A 17,591-nucleotide genomic window follows, 5' to 3' on the forward strand; every position below is an offset into this window, starting at 1 on the left:
TTTGAGAAGAAAGTTTGTGGTTATTTTGATTTGACTCTCCTGATATACAACTTGTATAATTTAGTTAAGCATAATAAGACGAAACTGAGCCAGGTGTGGTAACTCACACTTATAATCCCAGCACTTTGCGAGGCCGAGGTGGGAGTTTGAGAGTCCAGGGGTTTGAGAAAAGCTTGGGCAGCATAGCAAGACTCATCTTTACAAAAAACAAAAAAAATCAGCCAAGTGCAGTGGCGCATGCCTGTGATTCCAGCTACTTGAGAGGCTGTAATGGAAGAATCACTTGAACCTGGGTGGTCAAGGCTGCAATGAGCCATGGCTGCACTGCACTACAGCCTAGGTGACAGACCAAGACCCTGTCTCAAAAAAAAAAAAAAAAAACGAAAACACAAAGAAACCACCTCCCCAAAATTGCATAATTCAAATGCGGTTCATGCAAAGAACCAAAATCTCATGCTCATTTTTAAAAAATATTGACAGCTGTCAGTAAGCAACATGGCACCTAAAGGGCAGGTAGGAAATCTCTTTCTAAGGATTTATTCACACCTATTCAGAGCCAAAAGTTTCATTCTTAGTAACTTTGGTTGATGCAAATCTCTGTATCTAAAATACATAGCATATATAAAAGCTTCTAAGTTATCTATGCTTTTGATAGATTTCATTTGATAGGATAAATATACCTTTAAACAATTTACTAATATTATCCCCCACCCCAAAACTTTCCCCACTCCCACCACCATTAGTTACATTAGATGTGTGAGTTTGGAGTTAATATGGCATTTAAACAAAGACTAACAAAAAACCAAAGGCCATGAAACCACAACCATCCCAAAGTTATTACTCTTGAAAAATGACCCTTTTCTCTTTTTTTTTTATTTTTTTTGAGACAGGGTTTCACACTGTCACACAGGCTGGAGTGCAGTACTACAATCTCGGCTCACTGCAATCTCTGCCTCCCAGGTTCAAGCGATTCTCATGTCTCAGCCATCTCAGTAGCTGGGATTATAAGCATGCGCCAATATGCCAGGCTACTTTTTGTATTTTTAGTAGAGACAGGGTGTTGCATGTTGGTTAGGCTAGTCTTGAAATCCTAGCCTCAAATGATCCACCTGCCTTGACCTCCCAAAGTGCTGGGATTACAGGTGTGAGTCACTGCACCTGGCCAACCCTTTTCTCTGTATTCCTAAAGTAATGATTTGGAAGGACAAAATGAAAAGGAAACACAAGTGCGTAAAAGCATGAATTTAATGTATAAAGGACAATCACGCATTGGATAAAATAAATGGTTTTCTCTATTCTAAGATGACTAGGAACCTGTTTTAACAGAGTAGATACTCTGATGGAGAATGTAAAGTCTACATGATAATTAGGCTTTCCCTACCAGTAAGAACAGTGAGATCTCCATAAGGGATCTTAGAATTTGTTTTGCTATCAATGACATTTCATGCTTTCTATTAGTAAAGGGAAAATCAGTTGTCAGATCTAAAAAATCCAGTAAAATGTAAAAGATGTAGAACTAGAACGTCTCAATCCTTTACTAAACAAATAAGAATACTGGCAATAAACAGGGACTCTTATTGAACTCTGAAGTTGCAAGGCTCGTTTGTTAATTGGGAAAGGTATAACTATTCTATTCTGTTCAGAATATAAAACTATTTTTAAATGCAAATACCCATATAAGTCTCTATATCAATTACTCATTCTTTTCTTTTTTTGTTTGAGAGAGTCTTGCTCTGTTGCCCAGGCTAGAATGTGGTGGTGCAATCTCTGCTCACTGCAACCTCCACCTCCCGGGTTCAAGTGATTCTCCTGCCTCAGCCTCTTAAGTAGCTGGGATTACAGGTGTGCACCACCATGCCTGCCTAATTATTGTATTTTTAGTGTAGACGGGGTTTCACCATGTTGGGCAGGCTGGTCTCAAACTCCTGGCCTCAAGTGATCCTCCCACCTAGGTTTCCCAAAGTGCTGGAATTACAGGCTTGAGCCACTGTGCCCGGCCTCATTTATTCCTTCTTATTAGTTGCTATTTTGGTTCAATTTGCACCACTGCAGTCCTCTACTAGTACTAACATTAAGGATGATCATGGGAATACAGATTTGGCTGGTTAGCAAAAAAATGATAAAGGCATATCAGTATTAGTTGTGAAACTTAGATTATTCTTGGCTGCTACAAAAAGAATTACATACATTCAGTTACATATTCCGAATCTGACAAAAATATTTAGATAGTTCGTCATGAAATAAGACATTTAACTTCTTATTTATCAGGTTCCATGAGGACTTTTTTTGAAAGTTGTAACAAGTCTTCTTAGCAATTGAAAGAAAAAATGAAAAACTCTTATATCTCCTAAAACAAACATTTGGAATGTTGTGAGAAATAAAAACACTTAAAGCAAAATCAACTATTAGTATTTTTTTTCTCCCAATCTCTGGAAATCATTTCACAAAGATATGTTTGGTGAGTCATGGCATCACTGCTTCAGATATTTAGGATTTAAAACAATAAATTATCAAAAAGGAACTGAATCTTGAAGTCGGATTTACTTTCTACACAATCTATTCCCTAAAGCTTTCTACTTTTATCAGAGAGCAAAAGAACCTGAAGATAAATAAAAGTATGACCAACTGCTTATTTAATTCTCTACAATGTGTAAAGACTTTATCATTTAAACCAGAAGATGTAGATTCATTTTCTGCCCTCATATTCATCTTTTAGTTGGCGATCACAATTCAAATAAAGAATCTGTATTTTCATCCCACTAATCTGCGTATCTAGTTAAAAAAAGACTAATGCAAACAGGCACAAAATTAAATGGCTTCTTTACAGCAATTATAACAGATTGACTTTTCTTCAATCTACATAATCAAATTATTCCAGTGTTCAGCAGTAATAACCTTTTTATTTTCCTGGGAATAGCTGATGTCAACCCTGACAGCTTTATTTGGGAAACTGGTGAATAAAACAGAATTTAAGAAATAATGGAATAAGAGATAAAAAAGGCACAAACCATATAAAGTTCACATCAATATAGGAGAGTGTCATGAGAACAACAGTGGTTATATGTGAGACTGTACAAGTAAAATACAAAAAAAAGTTTCTTTTCCCCAGATAGTTTATTTTTAAATTAGTAAAAAAAATTTTTTTCTTAAGCAACTGCCATCCATTTTCTAAGCAAAAAATACATATTTTTGCTTCGTTAATTCCGCTTTCAGTATTTATTAAATCCATTTTATTCAATTTAGAAAATAATAATGTTTTTCCATTACATACACTTCAGCATATTAAACCAATTCAGACAGTATTCATCAAAAGCTTTTAAGTAAATAATATCCAATATTCACTTTCCTTCTTTCTACTATTACTATGAAAATTTGGTAGGGATTACCAAAAGATAAACATTAGAAACCAAACTCAAATCCCTTCCCATCTCAAAATATTTTGGATACTTTTTAGCATGCTGAGATTATAATAAAAGTTACTGTTAGGATAATGGCATAATTCATAATACACTCTCAAATTATTTCTTTTCTTCCCTTAAAAAAGGCAGGACTAAAAACAAAAACAGCAAGTAGCTTAAAAATTGGCATCAATTCTATGCTTCAAGATTGGCATACACAGAACACTCTTTTTATAAAAGGATTTAATGAGGAAGAAAAGTTAAGAATCATTCTAATGTAGGTCAAACTGTATTACAGAAATATAAAAATGATAATAATGAAAAATTTAAAATGTCAACTAGCAGACCTCATAAATCATATTTTGTTGATTATAATATTCACCATAAAGTATCTAATGCAACAAATGTTTTCCCAGAGGCTGTCCACACAGTAGTGGACATTAAGTTTAAAGAAAATGTATACTTCCTACAATTTACTTAGAGAAAAACAATTACTAGGGTTGCCTCAGTTTTCTACCACCTTCTTACTTCCTTCCTTTTCTACTTCCCCACCCCACTCTATTCTGGATACTGAGGGAAGAATGGGGCACTGAGGAGGAGATGGGAGTCTTCCTGGAAGTCAGGGTCCATGCTCAGAATTTTCTTTCCTTCTACTCCCAAGACAGACAAAAGTTCATTCAGATTGGCCCTCTTCCAGTCAGGGAAATTTCCTAAAGTGTTATAAACAATCCAGTCAGAGGAAAGAAGAAAAGAGAGGAAAGAAGAAAAGAAAGGAAAGATAAAAGGAAGAAGAGAAACAGAGTTGAAGGAAGGAAGAAAGAAAGAGAAGAAGCTTCTATGTTGTCTTCTCAGCATTCATTGAGGAATTTAAGATAAATACCTTTGTAAGTGTGGATAGTTATTATATTTTTAGGAGTAGCGTTTTTTAATTAACACAAATAAAAAAGACCGTTTCTTACTTTTTTGGATTTGTTTCTTCCTGAGGTAGGTGAGGGATCAGCAAAATCTAACAGACATTAGGTATTCATAATTATAACTGTTTCTGCTAGCAGATGCTTAAGAACCATTTAGGTTTCTTGGTTAGGATGTATAACAAACTTCTTCCCAGTGGTAACATGATTATTTGTTCCCAAACATGATTGTTCATATAATTTCCCAAGGAGACCTGGGGAACTTTTCAAAATACAGATCTATACCCTCCTTCTTCCTCCCCCAAAATATGTATTCATGGGTCTAAAAATAGAATTGTTTTGTTAATTGTTTTTGAAAGAGCCCCAGAGTTTTCTGATTATCAGTCAGTTTTGAGAACCACTGGTATAAATAAATTTTATTATGTACATCTTTTGCACTTTAATGAAAGCAGACTGGAATACAGTATTGCATGGCTTCTCAAATGTGCTTTACTTTTCTAGTTTACTGAAATCTGATGTTTTACACACCCCAAGAAAATGTTACTAAGAAGGAAGGGATTCCTGTCTTAGATAAAACTTACATAAATTTGGAAAGTAGATATGCCTTTAAGAAAAAAAGACTGAGTTGTAAAATGTCATAACGTGATGGAGAAGGGAAGGGAGAACATAATATAAATGTAATAAAAATATTAAGCCAATAATAAATGCCTAATTTCTTGTAGCTGTACACATTTAAAAATTTTTGTTGCTTTTGAAAATAGGCAAAATGGGCTGGAGATTATATCCCAAGGGGCAAAATGGTAATTTTGAAGTAATTATATGTACATATGAATGGTTCATGTCAGCAAAACTGCTTTTCTTAAATGGTAATTGATTATTACCATTTAGTTTCAAGTGAGCCTATTAGATATTAGAAGCATCTCCCAACTCTACTTCAGCATTCCTTTGGTTTCAATTAATTACCATTTAATTATGCAACAAAAAAGATAAAGGCCAAGCTTGAAGGGTTGTATCGTTCATTACAAAAATTATATATTAATTATGCATTATGTACAAACATGCTGCATAATGCTAGGGGTTATTAAAAATATAATACTAATAGCAAACATGTATTGCTCTTGCTGTGTATCAGGAACTGTTCCAAACGCTTTATGTGCATTACCACATTTTAACATTATAACAACCCTAGAAGGTAAGTGGCTATTATTATGGGCACTTTAGAGATGAGGACACTGAAGCACCGTGTGGTTAAGGAACTTCAGCAAGGTAACACAGCTGGTAAGTGGGGAATCTGAGAGATTTCAACCTAGGTAGCCTGGCTCTGCTCTTACTCAAAATACTATGATGTCTTTTTTTGAGGAGTTTGCAGGTTACATGAACACAAATACAGTACAAGACAGTATATTAATTCATTCAGCAAGTATTTTTAAAGGCCAAGAAATGGAAGAAATTTAGGAAAGCAAAACATCTGCTTAAGAACACAGTTTTAGTTCAATGTTTCAGAATAGTATTTCATCATATAACAAAAAAGTTTTGTTAGAAATTAGAGAGAATAAAATTTAATGATATAACTGAAAACAAAGGTACATAGTTATAACTGCATAGAAAGTATTATAGCATAGTTGATGGGTTCCCAGGCCAAGTTTTGCTGCACTTGGTTTCAGAGAGGTGAAATTAGGAAATCTATTATCCTGATCCCTGCCTCCCCTAACCCTAAAGCTACAGAAACTTTTAATATGATTCCTGATGTCTCAAGCCACAACAGAAAATGTCCACCCTAACGACCACTGCTTTTTTTTTTCCTGAGGATAGAGTGTACTTTCTGGGGTCACTTCTGAAGAGCTAAAGGAGTAATAAGTGTCCTTTACAAGTACTGCCTTTTACTATTAGCTATCCACTTACGATTGGTGAGTAGCTAAGTATGTATGTTATGGTTCAGAGCTGACAAAACAATAATAGGGTATCTGCAGCCTCAACAGAAGTTACTATGGACTCAGGGTCTACTCCCAACAAACATACTGTGTCCCTTTACACAGGCGTCATCACATAGGAACAAATATATTCATTTGTATACTTAAAACACTTCATATTTCATTCCAATAGTTTCAGATAAGAGTCATGTCACAGATCCACAGATACAGAACATATACAAGTTCCTTTACCTAACTCCAGTCTCTAGATAAATCAATGTTAACAAAAAAAGACTTTCATCTGGAATCTTTTTCTTTCTGCCCTAAGCATATCCTTTAAGGTTTTCTTTAGTGTAGGTTTGCTGATTGAAAATTTTTCAGGCTTATTTATTTTAAAACGTCTTTATTTTACCACTGTCTAGAGATTTTCACTGGATGTAGAATTCTAGGTTTGCAAATGTTTTCCCTCCCACAGTATTGGTTTCACTGTCTGTTGGCTTCCACTATTTCATTGAGAAGTTGGCTGTCAGTCTAACTGACAATATTTTCTCTCTGCCTTCTTTCAAGAATCTCCCTGGGGAGGCCAGGGAGGAAGAAAAAAGAATCTCTCTGGGGGAAAAAATAGTCTCTTCAATAAATGGTGTTGGGAAAACTGGATATCCATATGCAGAAGAATGAAGTTGAGTATCTCACACCATTTACAACACTCAACTCAAAATGATTAGAGGCTTAAACATAAGACTGAAAACTGTAAAACTACTAGAAAACATAAGGTAAAAGCTCCATAATGGTCTGAAAAATTTTTTGGCTACAACAGCAAAAGCAAAAACAGACAAGCACGAATGCATCAAACTATCAATATAAAGCTTCCTCACAACAAAGGAAACAACAGAGTGAAAAGACAACATATGGATTGGGAGAAAATATTTGCAAACTATTTATCAGTTAGGGGGTTATAAGGAAGTCCAACACCTAAATGGCAAGAAAACAAATATATAATGTATGTATAAGGAACTCCAACACCTAAACGGCAAGAAAACAAATAACCTACTTAAAAAACGAGCAAAGAACCTGAATAAACATTTCTCAAAAAAAGACATACAAATAACAAACAGGTATATGAAAAAATGCTCAATATCATTAATCATCAGGGAAATTTAAATTAAAACCACAATGAGGTATCACCTCACAACTGCCAGAATTTCTATCATCAAAAAGACAAATGACATCTGTGAAATGGGGTGTGTTAAAAAGATGAAAGATAACAAGCGTTGGCAAGAATGTGGAGAAAAGGGAACTCTTGTAACGTTGGTGGGAATGTAAATCAGTACAGCTTTTACGGAAAATAATATGGAGGTCCTCAAAATACTAAATACAGAACGGCAATATGACCTAGCAATCACACTTCTGAGCATTGAATCTCACTTCAATTTCAAAAGAGTTAAAACTAGGATACTGAAAAAAACATGCACACTCTTTTATTCATTGCATTATTCACAATAGCAAAGATATGAAATCAACTAAGTGCCCATCAACAAATAAATGGATAAGAAAACGTGGTATACAGCTGACCCTTGAAAAACACAGGTTTGAACTGTGAGGAACCACTTATATGCAAATCTTCTTCCTCTTCTGCCACTCCAGAGAAAGACCAATCCCACCTCTTTCTCCTCCTTCTCAGCCTACTCCATGTGAAGATGAGGATGAAGACCTTTATGATTCACTTCATTTAATAAGCAGTAAATATATTTTCTTTTATGATTTTCTTAATATTTTCTTTTCTCTAGCTTATGTGGGTTAACTGTTTATGTTATTGGTAAGATTTTCAGTCAACCGTAGGCTATTAGTAGTTAAGCTTTTGGGTCAGGGAATCAAATTATACCTGAATTTTCAACTGAGTGGAGGGTCAGTGCCGCTTGCCCCCACGTTGTCAAGGTTAAACTGTATATAATGGAACATTATTCAGCTTTACATGAACCTGGAGGACATTATGCTAAGTAAAATAAATCACATACAGAAAGAAATACTGCATGATCTCATTTACATGTGGAATCTTAAAAAATTGAACTCAGAGAAATAGAGAATAGAATGGTAGTTACCAGAGGTGGGGGATAGGAGTGGGAGGATGCCAAGATGTTGGTCCAAGGCTACAAAGTTTCAGCTAATTAGACAAAAAGAGTAAGTTTTTGAGATGTATTGCATAGCAGAGTGACTGTAGTTAATAATAATGTAGTGGATATTTCAATGTTGTTAAGAGAATAAGATTTTAAATGTTCCCACTACAAAAAAAGCATGTGAGATGACAGATATGCTCATTAGTTTGATTTAATCAGTCCATAATGTACATGTATATGAAAACACCACATTGTACCCCATAAATACTTACAGTTATTATTTGTCGAAAAGAAACTGATGGCTTAAAGGAATGAAAAAGACTCCTCTGATATGGTTTGGGTGTGTCCCCATCCAAATCTCAACTTGAATTCCCATATGTTGCGGAAGGGACCCGGTGGGAGGTAAATGAATCATGGGAGCAGGTCTTTCCCAAACTGTTCTCGTGATAGTGAATAAGTCTCATGATATCTGATGGTTTTAAAAACGGGAGATTCCCTGTACAAGCTTTCTTCTCTTTTCTGCTGTCATGTGAGACACGCCTTTCACCTTCTGCCATGATTGTGAAGCCTCCCTAGGCACATGGAACTGCGAGTCCAATAAACCTCTTTCTTTTGTAAATTACCCAGTCTTGAGTATATCTTTATCAGCAGTGGGAAAATGGACTAATACAGAAAATTGGTACCAGAAGTGGTGTGCTGCTGAAAAGATACCCCACAATGTGGAAGTGACTTTGGAACTGGTTAACAGGCAGAGGTTGGAACAGTTTAGAGGGCTCAGAAGACAGGAAAATGAGGGAAAATTTGGAACTCCCTAGAGACTTGTTCAATGGCCTTGACCAAAATGCTGATAATGATGGACATGAAATCCAGGCTGAGGTGGTCTCAGATGGAGATGAGGAACTTGCTGGGAAATGGAGCAAAGAGGACTCTTGTTATGTTTTAGCAAAGAGACTGGTGGCATTTTGCCCCTGCCCTAGAGATTTGTGGAACTCTGTCCTTGAAAGAGATGATTTAGGGTATCTGGTAGAATAAATTTCTACGCAGCAAAGCATACAAGAGGTGACCTGGATGCTGTTAAAGGCATTCAGTTTAATAAGGGAAACAGAGCATCAAAGTTCAAAAAACTTGCAGCCTGACAATGCAATAGAAAAGAAAATCCCATTTTCTGGGAAGAAATTCAAGCTGGCTGCAGAAATTTGCATAAGTAACAAGGAGCTGAATGTTAATCCCCAAGACCACGGGGAAAATGTCTCCAGGATATGTCAGAGGTCTTCAGAGAAGCCCCTCCCATCACAGGCCTGGAGACCCAGGAGGAAAAAGCTGTTTCCTGGGCCAGGTCCAGGGTTGGCATGCTGTGTGCAGCCTAGGGACTTGGTGTCCTGTGTCCCTGCTGCTCCAGCCATGACTAAAAGGGGCCAACAGAGAAGTCAGGCCATGGCTTCAGAGGGTGCAAGCCCAAAGCCTTGGCAGCTTCCATGTGGTGTTGAGCCTGCGTGTGCACAGAAATAAAGAACTGAGGTTTGGAAACCTCTGCCTAGATTTCAGAGGATGTATCGAAATGCCTGGCTGTCCAGGCAGAAGTTTGCTGCAGGGGTGGGAACCTCATGGAGAACCTCTGCCACAGCAGTACAGAAGGGAAATGTGGGGTGAGAGCCCTCACACAGAGTCCTTACTGGGGCACCACTTATGGAGCTGTGAGAAGAGGGTCACCATCCACCAGACCCCAAAATGGTAGATCCACTGACAGCTTGCACCGTTCATCTGGAAAAACCACAGACAATGCCAGCTTGTGAAAGCAGCCAGGAGGGAAGCTGTACCCTGCAAAGCCACAGTGGTGGAGCTGTCCAAGACTACGGGAACCCACCTCTTGCATCAGTGTGACCTGGGTGTGAGACATGGAGTCAAAGGAGATCATTTTGGAACTTTAAGATTTGACTGCCCCGTTGGATTTTGGACTTGCATGGGGCCTATAGTTTTGTTTTGGCCAATTTCTCCCATTTGGAATGGCTCTATTTACCCAATGCCTGTATTCTCTTCGTATCTAGGAATTAACTAATTTGCTGATGATTTTACAGGCTCACAGGCAGAAGGGACTTGGCTTATCTCAGATGAGACGTTGGATTTTGGACTTCTGAGTTAATGCTTAAATGAGTTAAGACTTTGGGAGACTGTTGGAAAGGCATGACTGGTTTTGAAATGTGAGAACATGAAATTTGAGAGGGGCCAGGAGCAGAATGATATTTTCATTCTAAAAATAGTTTCCAGTTCTCAGTTAAAATTTTCAATCTTGTCTTTCATCTTGTAAGCAAGCTACTTTCAAGCTGTCTGATAATTCCAGTATTTAGAGCTGTTGTGACTGTTTCTACAGTCTGTTGCTTAGGCTGGTTTAATTCATGCTGTCTTCTCTTTTACTATGTCTGTTTATTTTTTATTGTGCCCTAGTTATTGTAGTTACAAAACTGAAAAAAAATAAAGCACTTAGATGATCTTATCTTTTTTCAGAGGATTTAAGTTTGCATCCTGTGGATATTAGCAATCAAGGGTCACCTCAATTCAATTTCAGAGATTGATATGAAGTTCAGATGCAATCGTTATGAAGACTTATCTTCTGGTTTCCCCTATAATATACTCCTTTGGGGACTTAAAACAAAGTAATCACCCATACAATGTCAGGCACTGAGCTCCAATCCCTGCAACCCTGTGAAGCTAGTATAAGTGCTTTCACCCACCCCACCAAAACTGACAAATGCTCACAGGGGAAAAGTAGATTCAAAAGCCAGGGTCACAATCCAAATCTGGTAATTCTTTCCTGTCTTGTTTGCTTTCCAATGCTTTCAAATAGTTTCTTGTTTTAAAAATACATACATTTGGTCCTACTTTTCTAATTTTACTTGGAGGAAGAGTTGGTCCAAATTACCTAGTCTGTCAATTAGCAAAACTGGAAATGGAGCCACAGAACTTTAAAAAGACAGCAATAGAATATATCAAATTAAAGTGAAACTATACCTGAAACTTGGATTTTTAAATTACATATCAAGTCAGAATTTTTTTTGTCAAAAATAAACCCAACTAATCACCTAAAAAGCTATTTTAAAAATATGATACTAACAACTCATGTTTATATAAATCAAGATAGTAACAAGAATTATTATTATTTTTTGAGACAGAGTCTCGCTCTGTCACCCAGGCTGGAGTGCAGTGGCACGATCTTGGCTCACTGCAAGCTCTCCCTCCCGGGTTGATGCCATTCTCCTGACTCAGTCTCCTGAGTAGCTGGGACTACAGGCGCCCGCCACCACGCCTGGATAATTTTTTGTATTTTTAGTAGAGACAGGGTTTCACCGTGTTAGCCAGGATGGTCTCGATCTCCTGACCTCGTGATCTGCCCACCTCAGCCTCCCAAAGTGCTGGGATTACAGGTGTGAGCCACCAAACCTGGCCTAAGAATTATTTTTTCATATAACTTATGAAAAACCTAGACTTTAAAACATAAGTGAAAAGTTTGAGGCAACTTCTCTTTATAAAACCCAGTAGCATAACTTTCTCATCAATATACTAAATATGCTTAAATATTCATATATAAATGTATTTTGTAGACAGCAATTCTACTTTGAAATAGTACTTAATTAGAGGACCATACAGGTCACTATCCTTTACCTGTACCAATTCTTTTTCTCCCTATTAAAATACTAGCTCAGCTTGATGTTTATCAAGCATATACTGCACATAATCAATAAAGAAGATGAGACAGAATGTGTATTTTGGAGGAATTTCCAGTCCGATAGAAGAGATATGAACAGACAATATGATAATGGTTATAACTGAGATATGCACTAGATGCTATGGGTCACAGAGGGACATTATGACACCATGACATTGCTCTATTATTATGCATTTCAATCACTACCTAAAATGCTTATTGTCTTTGGTGACAAATTACAAAGTTTTTAAAAAAGTACATACTAATTTATATTTTAAAATTTAATCAAACCCTGTATATACATAATGCATAATATGAGATCCCAAGGTGAAAAAACTGATATGAAAACTTACCCCATCTGGTAGTGCCCTCCAGCACACAGCACTAACAAATTCATTTGTATCATCTTCTTTTCGGTCTTTGTCCAGAACACTTTTGACTGTATCAAACTTAAAAGTTAGCAAAGTCTTAGAAAGTCCTTTATAGTACAGGTAGAGAGAGTTATTCTCACTTCCTGAAAACAAATAATAGTAATAGTATTTTAGAATAGGAAAACTCAGAATTAGGACACCACATTCTAATAGTAATTATCACCCAAAGTTATAATTCAAAGATCTTTTATGGTCAAATTTGAAAGGCTAGATCACAGGACTAATTAGAAATCATGTAAGGAAAGGATTCTTGGACAAAAGCTATACTTTACCAATCTAAAGAAGCAATCAATGTTAAATGTTACAACAATATTGATAACTCTAAGGCTAAAATTACCCTATAAAATCATTTATATAGGTTGGTGTAAAAGTAATTGTGGGTTTTGTCATTACTTTTAATTACTTTCGCACCAACCTAGTAAGTCTATAGTAGAACCAGAAATATATTGTAAGAATCTTAAATTACATTTAGAAAGATTTCCATTTAGAGAGGTAAAAGAAAGTGGCAACACTTACATAGGCAGATTTTCATAGCCTACATAATTTATTTCCATTTCTCAGTATAGGAATTATTCTATTAATGGTCTATGAACTGTATTTTGAGCCATCTATTAAAGATAGAATAATTGTTCCAGATATTTGCTTTGGCAGTCTCATACATATGTGGAGAAAGTCAACTTTGCTGAATAAAGGCCAAGTCATTTAAAAGTATGATCAAAGCTCATCTATTCAGGCATTAGATATATCAGAGCATTTGAATAATATCAAATTTGATTTTTCTATTTCTTATTTAAATTTGTATAAATTATCAATAATAAAAGCCATAGAATAACAGATCAATGCTATGCAAACAGATTACTTCATGAAGAGAACAGCAGATAAGGGAAAATGAATATCAAGCTTAAGAAGACACATAATGTCTCCAAAATTGGAAATATTACTAACAGAACTTAACCTTTTCTGTCTTCTACACAATATCTAAAGAATTATAATGGAGAACAACTACAAAACAGTTAAAAATCAGGTGTTCAGCTATTTGAGGTGTTCAGGGGTGTTCAAGGTTTGTACACAATAAAAAAGGGAAGGACTAATGCTCTTCTAGTACAACACAAGGAAAATCAGTAGTGCTGGGGCATCATGTCTATTACACTATCTTCTGAGTGCACAGACCATTTCCTGACTTAGTATTTAGTCTATTTCCACTGAGTTCAATTTCAATAACAAATACCTGTTAAAAAGCTCCTGGAAACGATGGTTTCACTTACCACAAGCTATATAATCTCCATTGGAAGCCAGGCCTACAAAGTTTTTTTCATTGATATGACCCTTGAAGGAACGTAGGCAGTATGGTTTCCCTACATTCCACAGTTTTAGCTGACTGTCTGTTGAGCTGAGGAAAAGTACAAAGAGTAAGAACTTACTTAAAATTTCTTGGCACGAAACTCATCACTACTAACTAGAGGCAATGCAGTTTGCTGGTTAAGAATGCAGGCCCTGGAGCCAGACTGAGTTAGGATGTTCATCTGTCGGCCAGGCATGGTGGCTCACGCTTGTATTCCAAGCAATTTGGTAGGCCGAGGCAGGTGGACCACCTGAGGTCTGGAGTTTGAGACCAGCCTGGCCAACATGGCAAAACCACGTCTCTACTAAAAACGCAAAAATTAGCCAGGCGTGGTAGCACATGCCTGTAGTCCCAGCTACTTGGGAGGCTGAGGCAGGAGAATCACTTGAACCTGGGAGGCAGACGCTGCAGTGAGCGGAGATCACGCCACTGCACTCCAGCCTGGGTGACAGAGCAAGACTCTGTGCCCCCCAAAGAAAAGTTTTCTTTGCAACATATTTAAAATCACCATGAAATCACAGAGAAATGAACATGTCAGTGTAAAAGCCAACCCAGTAATATTTAAAACCAAAAATAATTCTACTACTATACTGCAAGTAGATAAAATATACAGTAACACATTAGTTGACTTTAATAAAATACTTCTCATTCTGTTGCATCAACTATGTTGTTTATCTCTTCTTTAGAAGCAATAGCTAGAATCCAATCTAAAGTTCAAATGCAATTAAACACAGGAGGATGAGATAAGGGGGGAGGGTATATAAAAAACTAGTATCTTCAGGATTTTACCCACAATTTACATATAAAAGTGCACAATATAGACCAGAATCCACACTACTTTAATTGGACAAGATTAAAAAAAAAATCTACTATTTACGAAAAAGTACATATACTCAAATATTATAGTTTACATACACCCTCAGTGACATTACAAACTGATAGGTAAGTACAGAGCTCTGTATTAAGCTCAACCTCTGAGGAGAGTAATACTCACGCAGAGACAATTTCCTCACCACTCACAAACTTTGCATAAGAGACTGCTTTACGGTGTCCTTTGAATACCATGATTGGCTGCTTAGTGTTACGAAGATCATAGTAGTGGACACAGTGATCTAAAACAAAACAAAATTAGATAAATGTAGTAAATGCAGAAATGGAAAGCAAAGTTAATTTTAACTGGTTTTTGTTTTCTTCATTAAAAGTTTCACATATAATGTCTAATCTCTAACAGCCAGAAAACAAAAGAAAAGGAATCCTTTTCAAAAATAAGATTGGCTCTAGAAAGAGAGTATTAAGGGGTCAAAATAACTGGAAACTTAAAAATCAATCTTTATGTTTTAATGATGTCATTAAAAAATGTTAATATAAACATTATGGGACATCTGGATAAACATAATACTATATAATCTTATTTCCCACATTTGCTTTAAAAAAAAACTTTAGATATATTTTGTATATAATAAAATACACATGCTAAAAATATTGTATGCAATTCACTGATCTTTACTAAATTTAACCAGCAGTTCAACCATTACCCTAAATCAGTTTTAGAGTATTTCTGCACTCCGATAAGATCACTCATTTGGCATCCATCATCACAGGCAATCTCTATTCCTGTCTGTCTCTATCAGTAATTTCTACTCTAACCTTTATTATTTCCTTCCTTCTGCTTGTCTTCAGTTAGCTTTGTTATTCTTTTTAAAGACAGACACTTAAGGATACACAATTCTCTATAAACACTGCTTTGGCTGATACCACAAATTGTGATATGATGTCTTTCCATTTTCATTCAGTTTAAAATTCTTTTACATTTCCTTTGTTATTTCTTCTTTGACTGATGGGTTATTTAGTAATGTGTCATGTAATTTCCAAATACTTGCAGATGTCTCAAAGTAACTATTGTTGATTTTTAATTTAATTCCATTTTGGTCAGAAAACTGTTTTGTATGTCTTCAATCATTTTAAATTTATTGACAGAAAACTATTTTGTATGTCTTCAATCATTTTAAATTTATTGACTTTTTTTCAGTCTTAAATATGGTCTCCCCTGGAGACCGTTTAACACCTGCTTGAGAAGAATGTGCATTCTTCTACTGTTGGGTGAAGTGGTCTTTGGATGTCTGTTATGTCAGATTGACAATGTTATTCAAGTCTTCTAAAACTCTGCCAATTTTCTGTCCAGTTTTTCTATGAAATATCAAAAGTGGAGTATTTTTCAACAACTTCAGTCAAATTATCTGTTTTTCCCTTAAATACCACAGATTTTCTTTTCATATATCTACAAAAAGTTTGTTTTGAGGTGTATTGATAATTGATGTATCTTTTCACTATTGATCCTTTAACCATTATAAAATGTCTTTGTTTCTAGTACCAATTTCTACTCTGAGTATAGTCTGTTTGATCTAAATATAGCCATTCTACCATTTTTGTTGACTACTACTTACATGGTATATCTTTTTCCATCCTGTTAAACTATTTGTGTCTGTGAATCTAAAGTCTATCTCTTGTAGACAGCATAAAGTTGCATTCTAATTTTTTTTTTGTAAACCCATTCTGCCAATCCCTGAATGTTACAACGTTCAACATACTTACATTTAATATAATTATTAATAGGCTGCACATCTGAAATCAAAAAATCCCAAATCCTTGCTTTTGGAGTGCCAACATTTCAATCAAAGCTCCAAATGCTTCTTCATTGCAGCATTTCAGATTTTGGATTTGAGATGCTGAACAGTAAGTACAATAATACATGCTTAACAATGGAGATACATTCTGAGAAATGTATCATTCAGCAATTTTGTCATTGTGTGAGCATACAGTGTACTTTCACAAACCTAGATGGTATAGACTACTACACACTTAGGTTATATGGAATAGCCTATTGAGCTCCTAGGCTACAAACCTATGTATCATGTTACTGTACTGAATGCTGTAGGCAACTGTAACAATGGTAAATATTTATGTATCTAAATATAGAAAAGCTACAGTAAAAATATGATATAAAAGGTAAAAAATAGTACACACCCATACAGGCGACTTACCACGAATGGAGCTTGCAGGACTGAAAATTGTTTTGGGTGAGTTAGTGAGTGGTAAATGAACATGAAGGCCTACGACGTTAACAGTATACCTAGGCTACACTAAATTTACTGTAAAAAAGTGTTCTTCCTTCAGTAATAAATTAACCTTACCTTACTGTAATTTTTTAACTTTATAAACTTAAAAATTTTTTAAAGCTTTTTGACTCTTGTAATTACACTTAGCTTAAAACACATACATTGTACAGCTATACAAAAGTATTTCCTTTTTACATATCCTTATAAGTTAAAAAACTAAAATAGGAAAAAGTTTTTTAAACTTTTTTGTTAAAAACTAAGAAACAGAAAATTAGCCTAGGTCTACAAGGGTCAGGATAATCAATATCACTGTTTTCGCCTCCACATTTTCTCCCACTGAAAAAGTCTTCAAGGGTGATGATATGCATAGAGTTGTCATCTTCTCTGATAACAGTGCCTTTTTCTGGAATGTCTCCTGAAGGACCTGCCTGAGGCTGTTGTATAGTAACTTAAAAAAACAAGTTTAAGAAGTACAGTCTATAATAATGGTAAAAAGTAAATAATAAACAAGTATATAGTTATTTATTATCTTTATCAAGTATTGTGTAGTATACGTAATTGTATGTGCTAGACTTTTTGAACATTTTTTAATTTTTGTGAGTATATAGTTGGTATATACACTTATGTGGAACATGAGATGTTTTGATACAGGCATGCAATGCATAATAA

The 17,591-nt window shown here is 35.5% G+C and overlaps 1 protein-coding gene across 8 annotated transcripts in view; it reads right to left on the bottom strand.

The window, feature by feature from the left end:
- The window catches only part of COP1 (COP1 E3 ubiquitin ligase), a 258,844-nt gene that overhangs the window by 40,113 nt on the left and 201,140 nt on the right, over nt 1-17,591 (bottom strand). For all 8 annotated transcript variants that reach the window (XM_055255388.2, XM_063625143.1, XM_063625144.1 and 5 more), the window contains 3 exons: nt 14,801-14,918; nt 13,730-13,854; nt 12,387-12,547 (listed from right to left, as the gene is read on the bottom strand). In XM_055255388.2, the coding sequence (XP_055111363.1) occupies nt 12,387-12,547; nt 13,730-13,854; nt 14,801-14,918 (404 nt within the window). The remainder of the gene's footprint in view (nt 1-12,386; nt 12,548-13,729; nt 13,855-14,800; nt 14,919-17,591) is intronic.

Source organism: Symphalangus syndactylus, chromosome 12 (assembly GCF_028878055.3).
Source record: "Symphalangus syndactylus isolate Jambi chromosome 12, NHGRI_mSymSyn1-v2.1_pri, whole genome shotgun sequence".
Taxonomy (NCBI): domain Eukaryota; kingdom Metazoa; phylum Chordata; class Mammalia; order Primates; family Hylobatidae; genus Symphalangus; species Symphalangus syndactylus.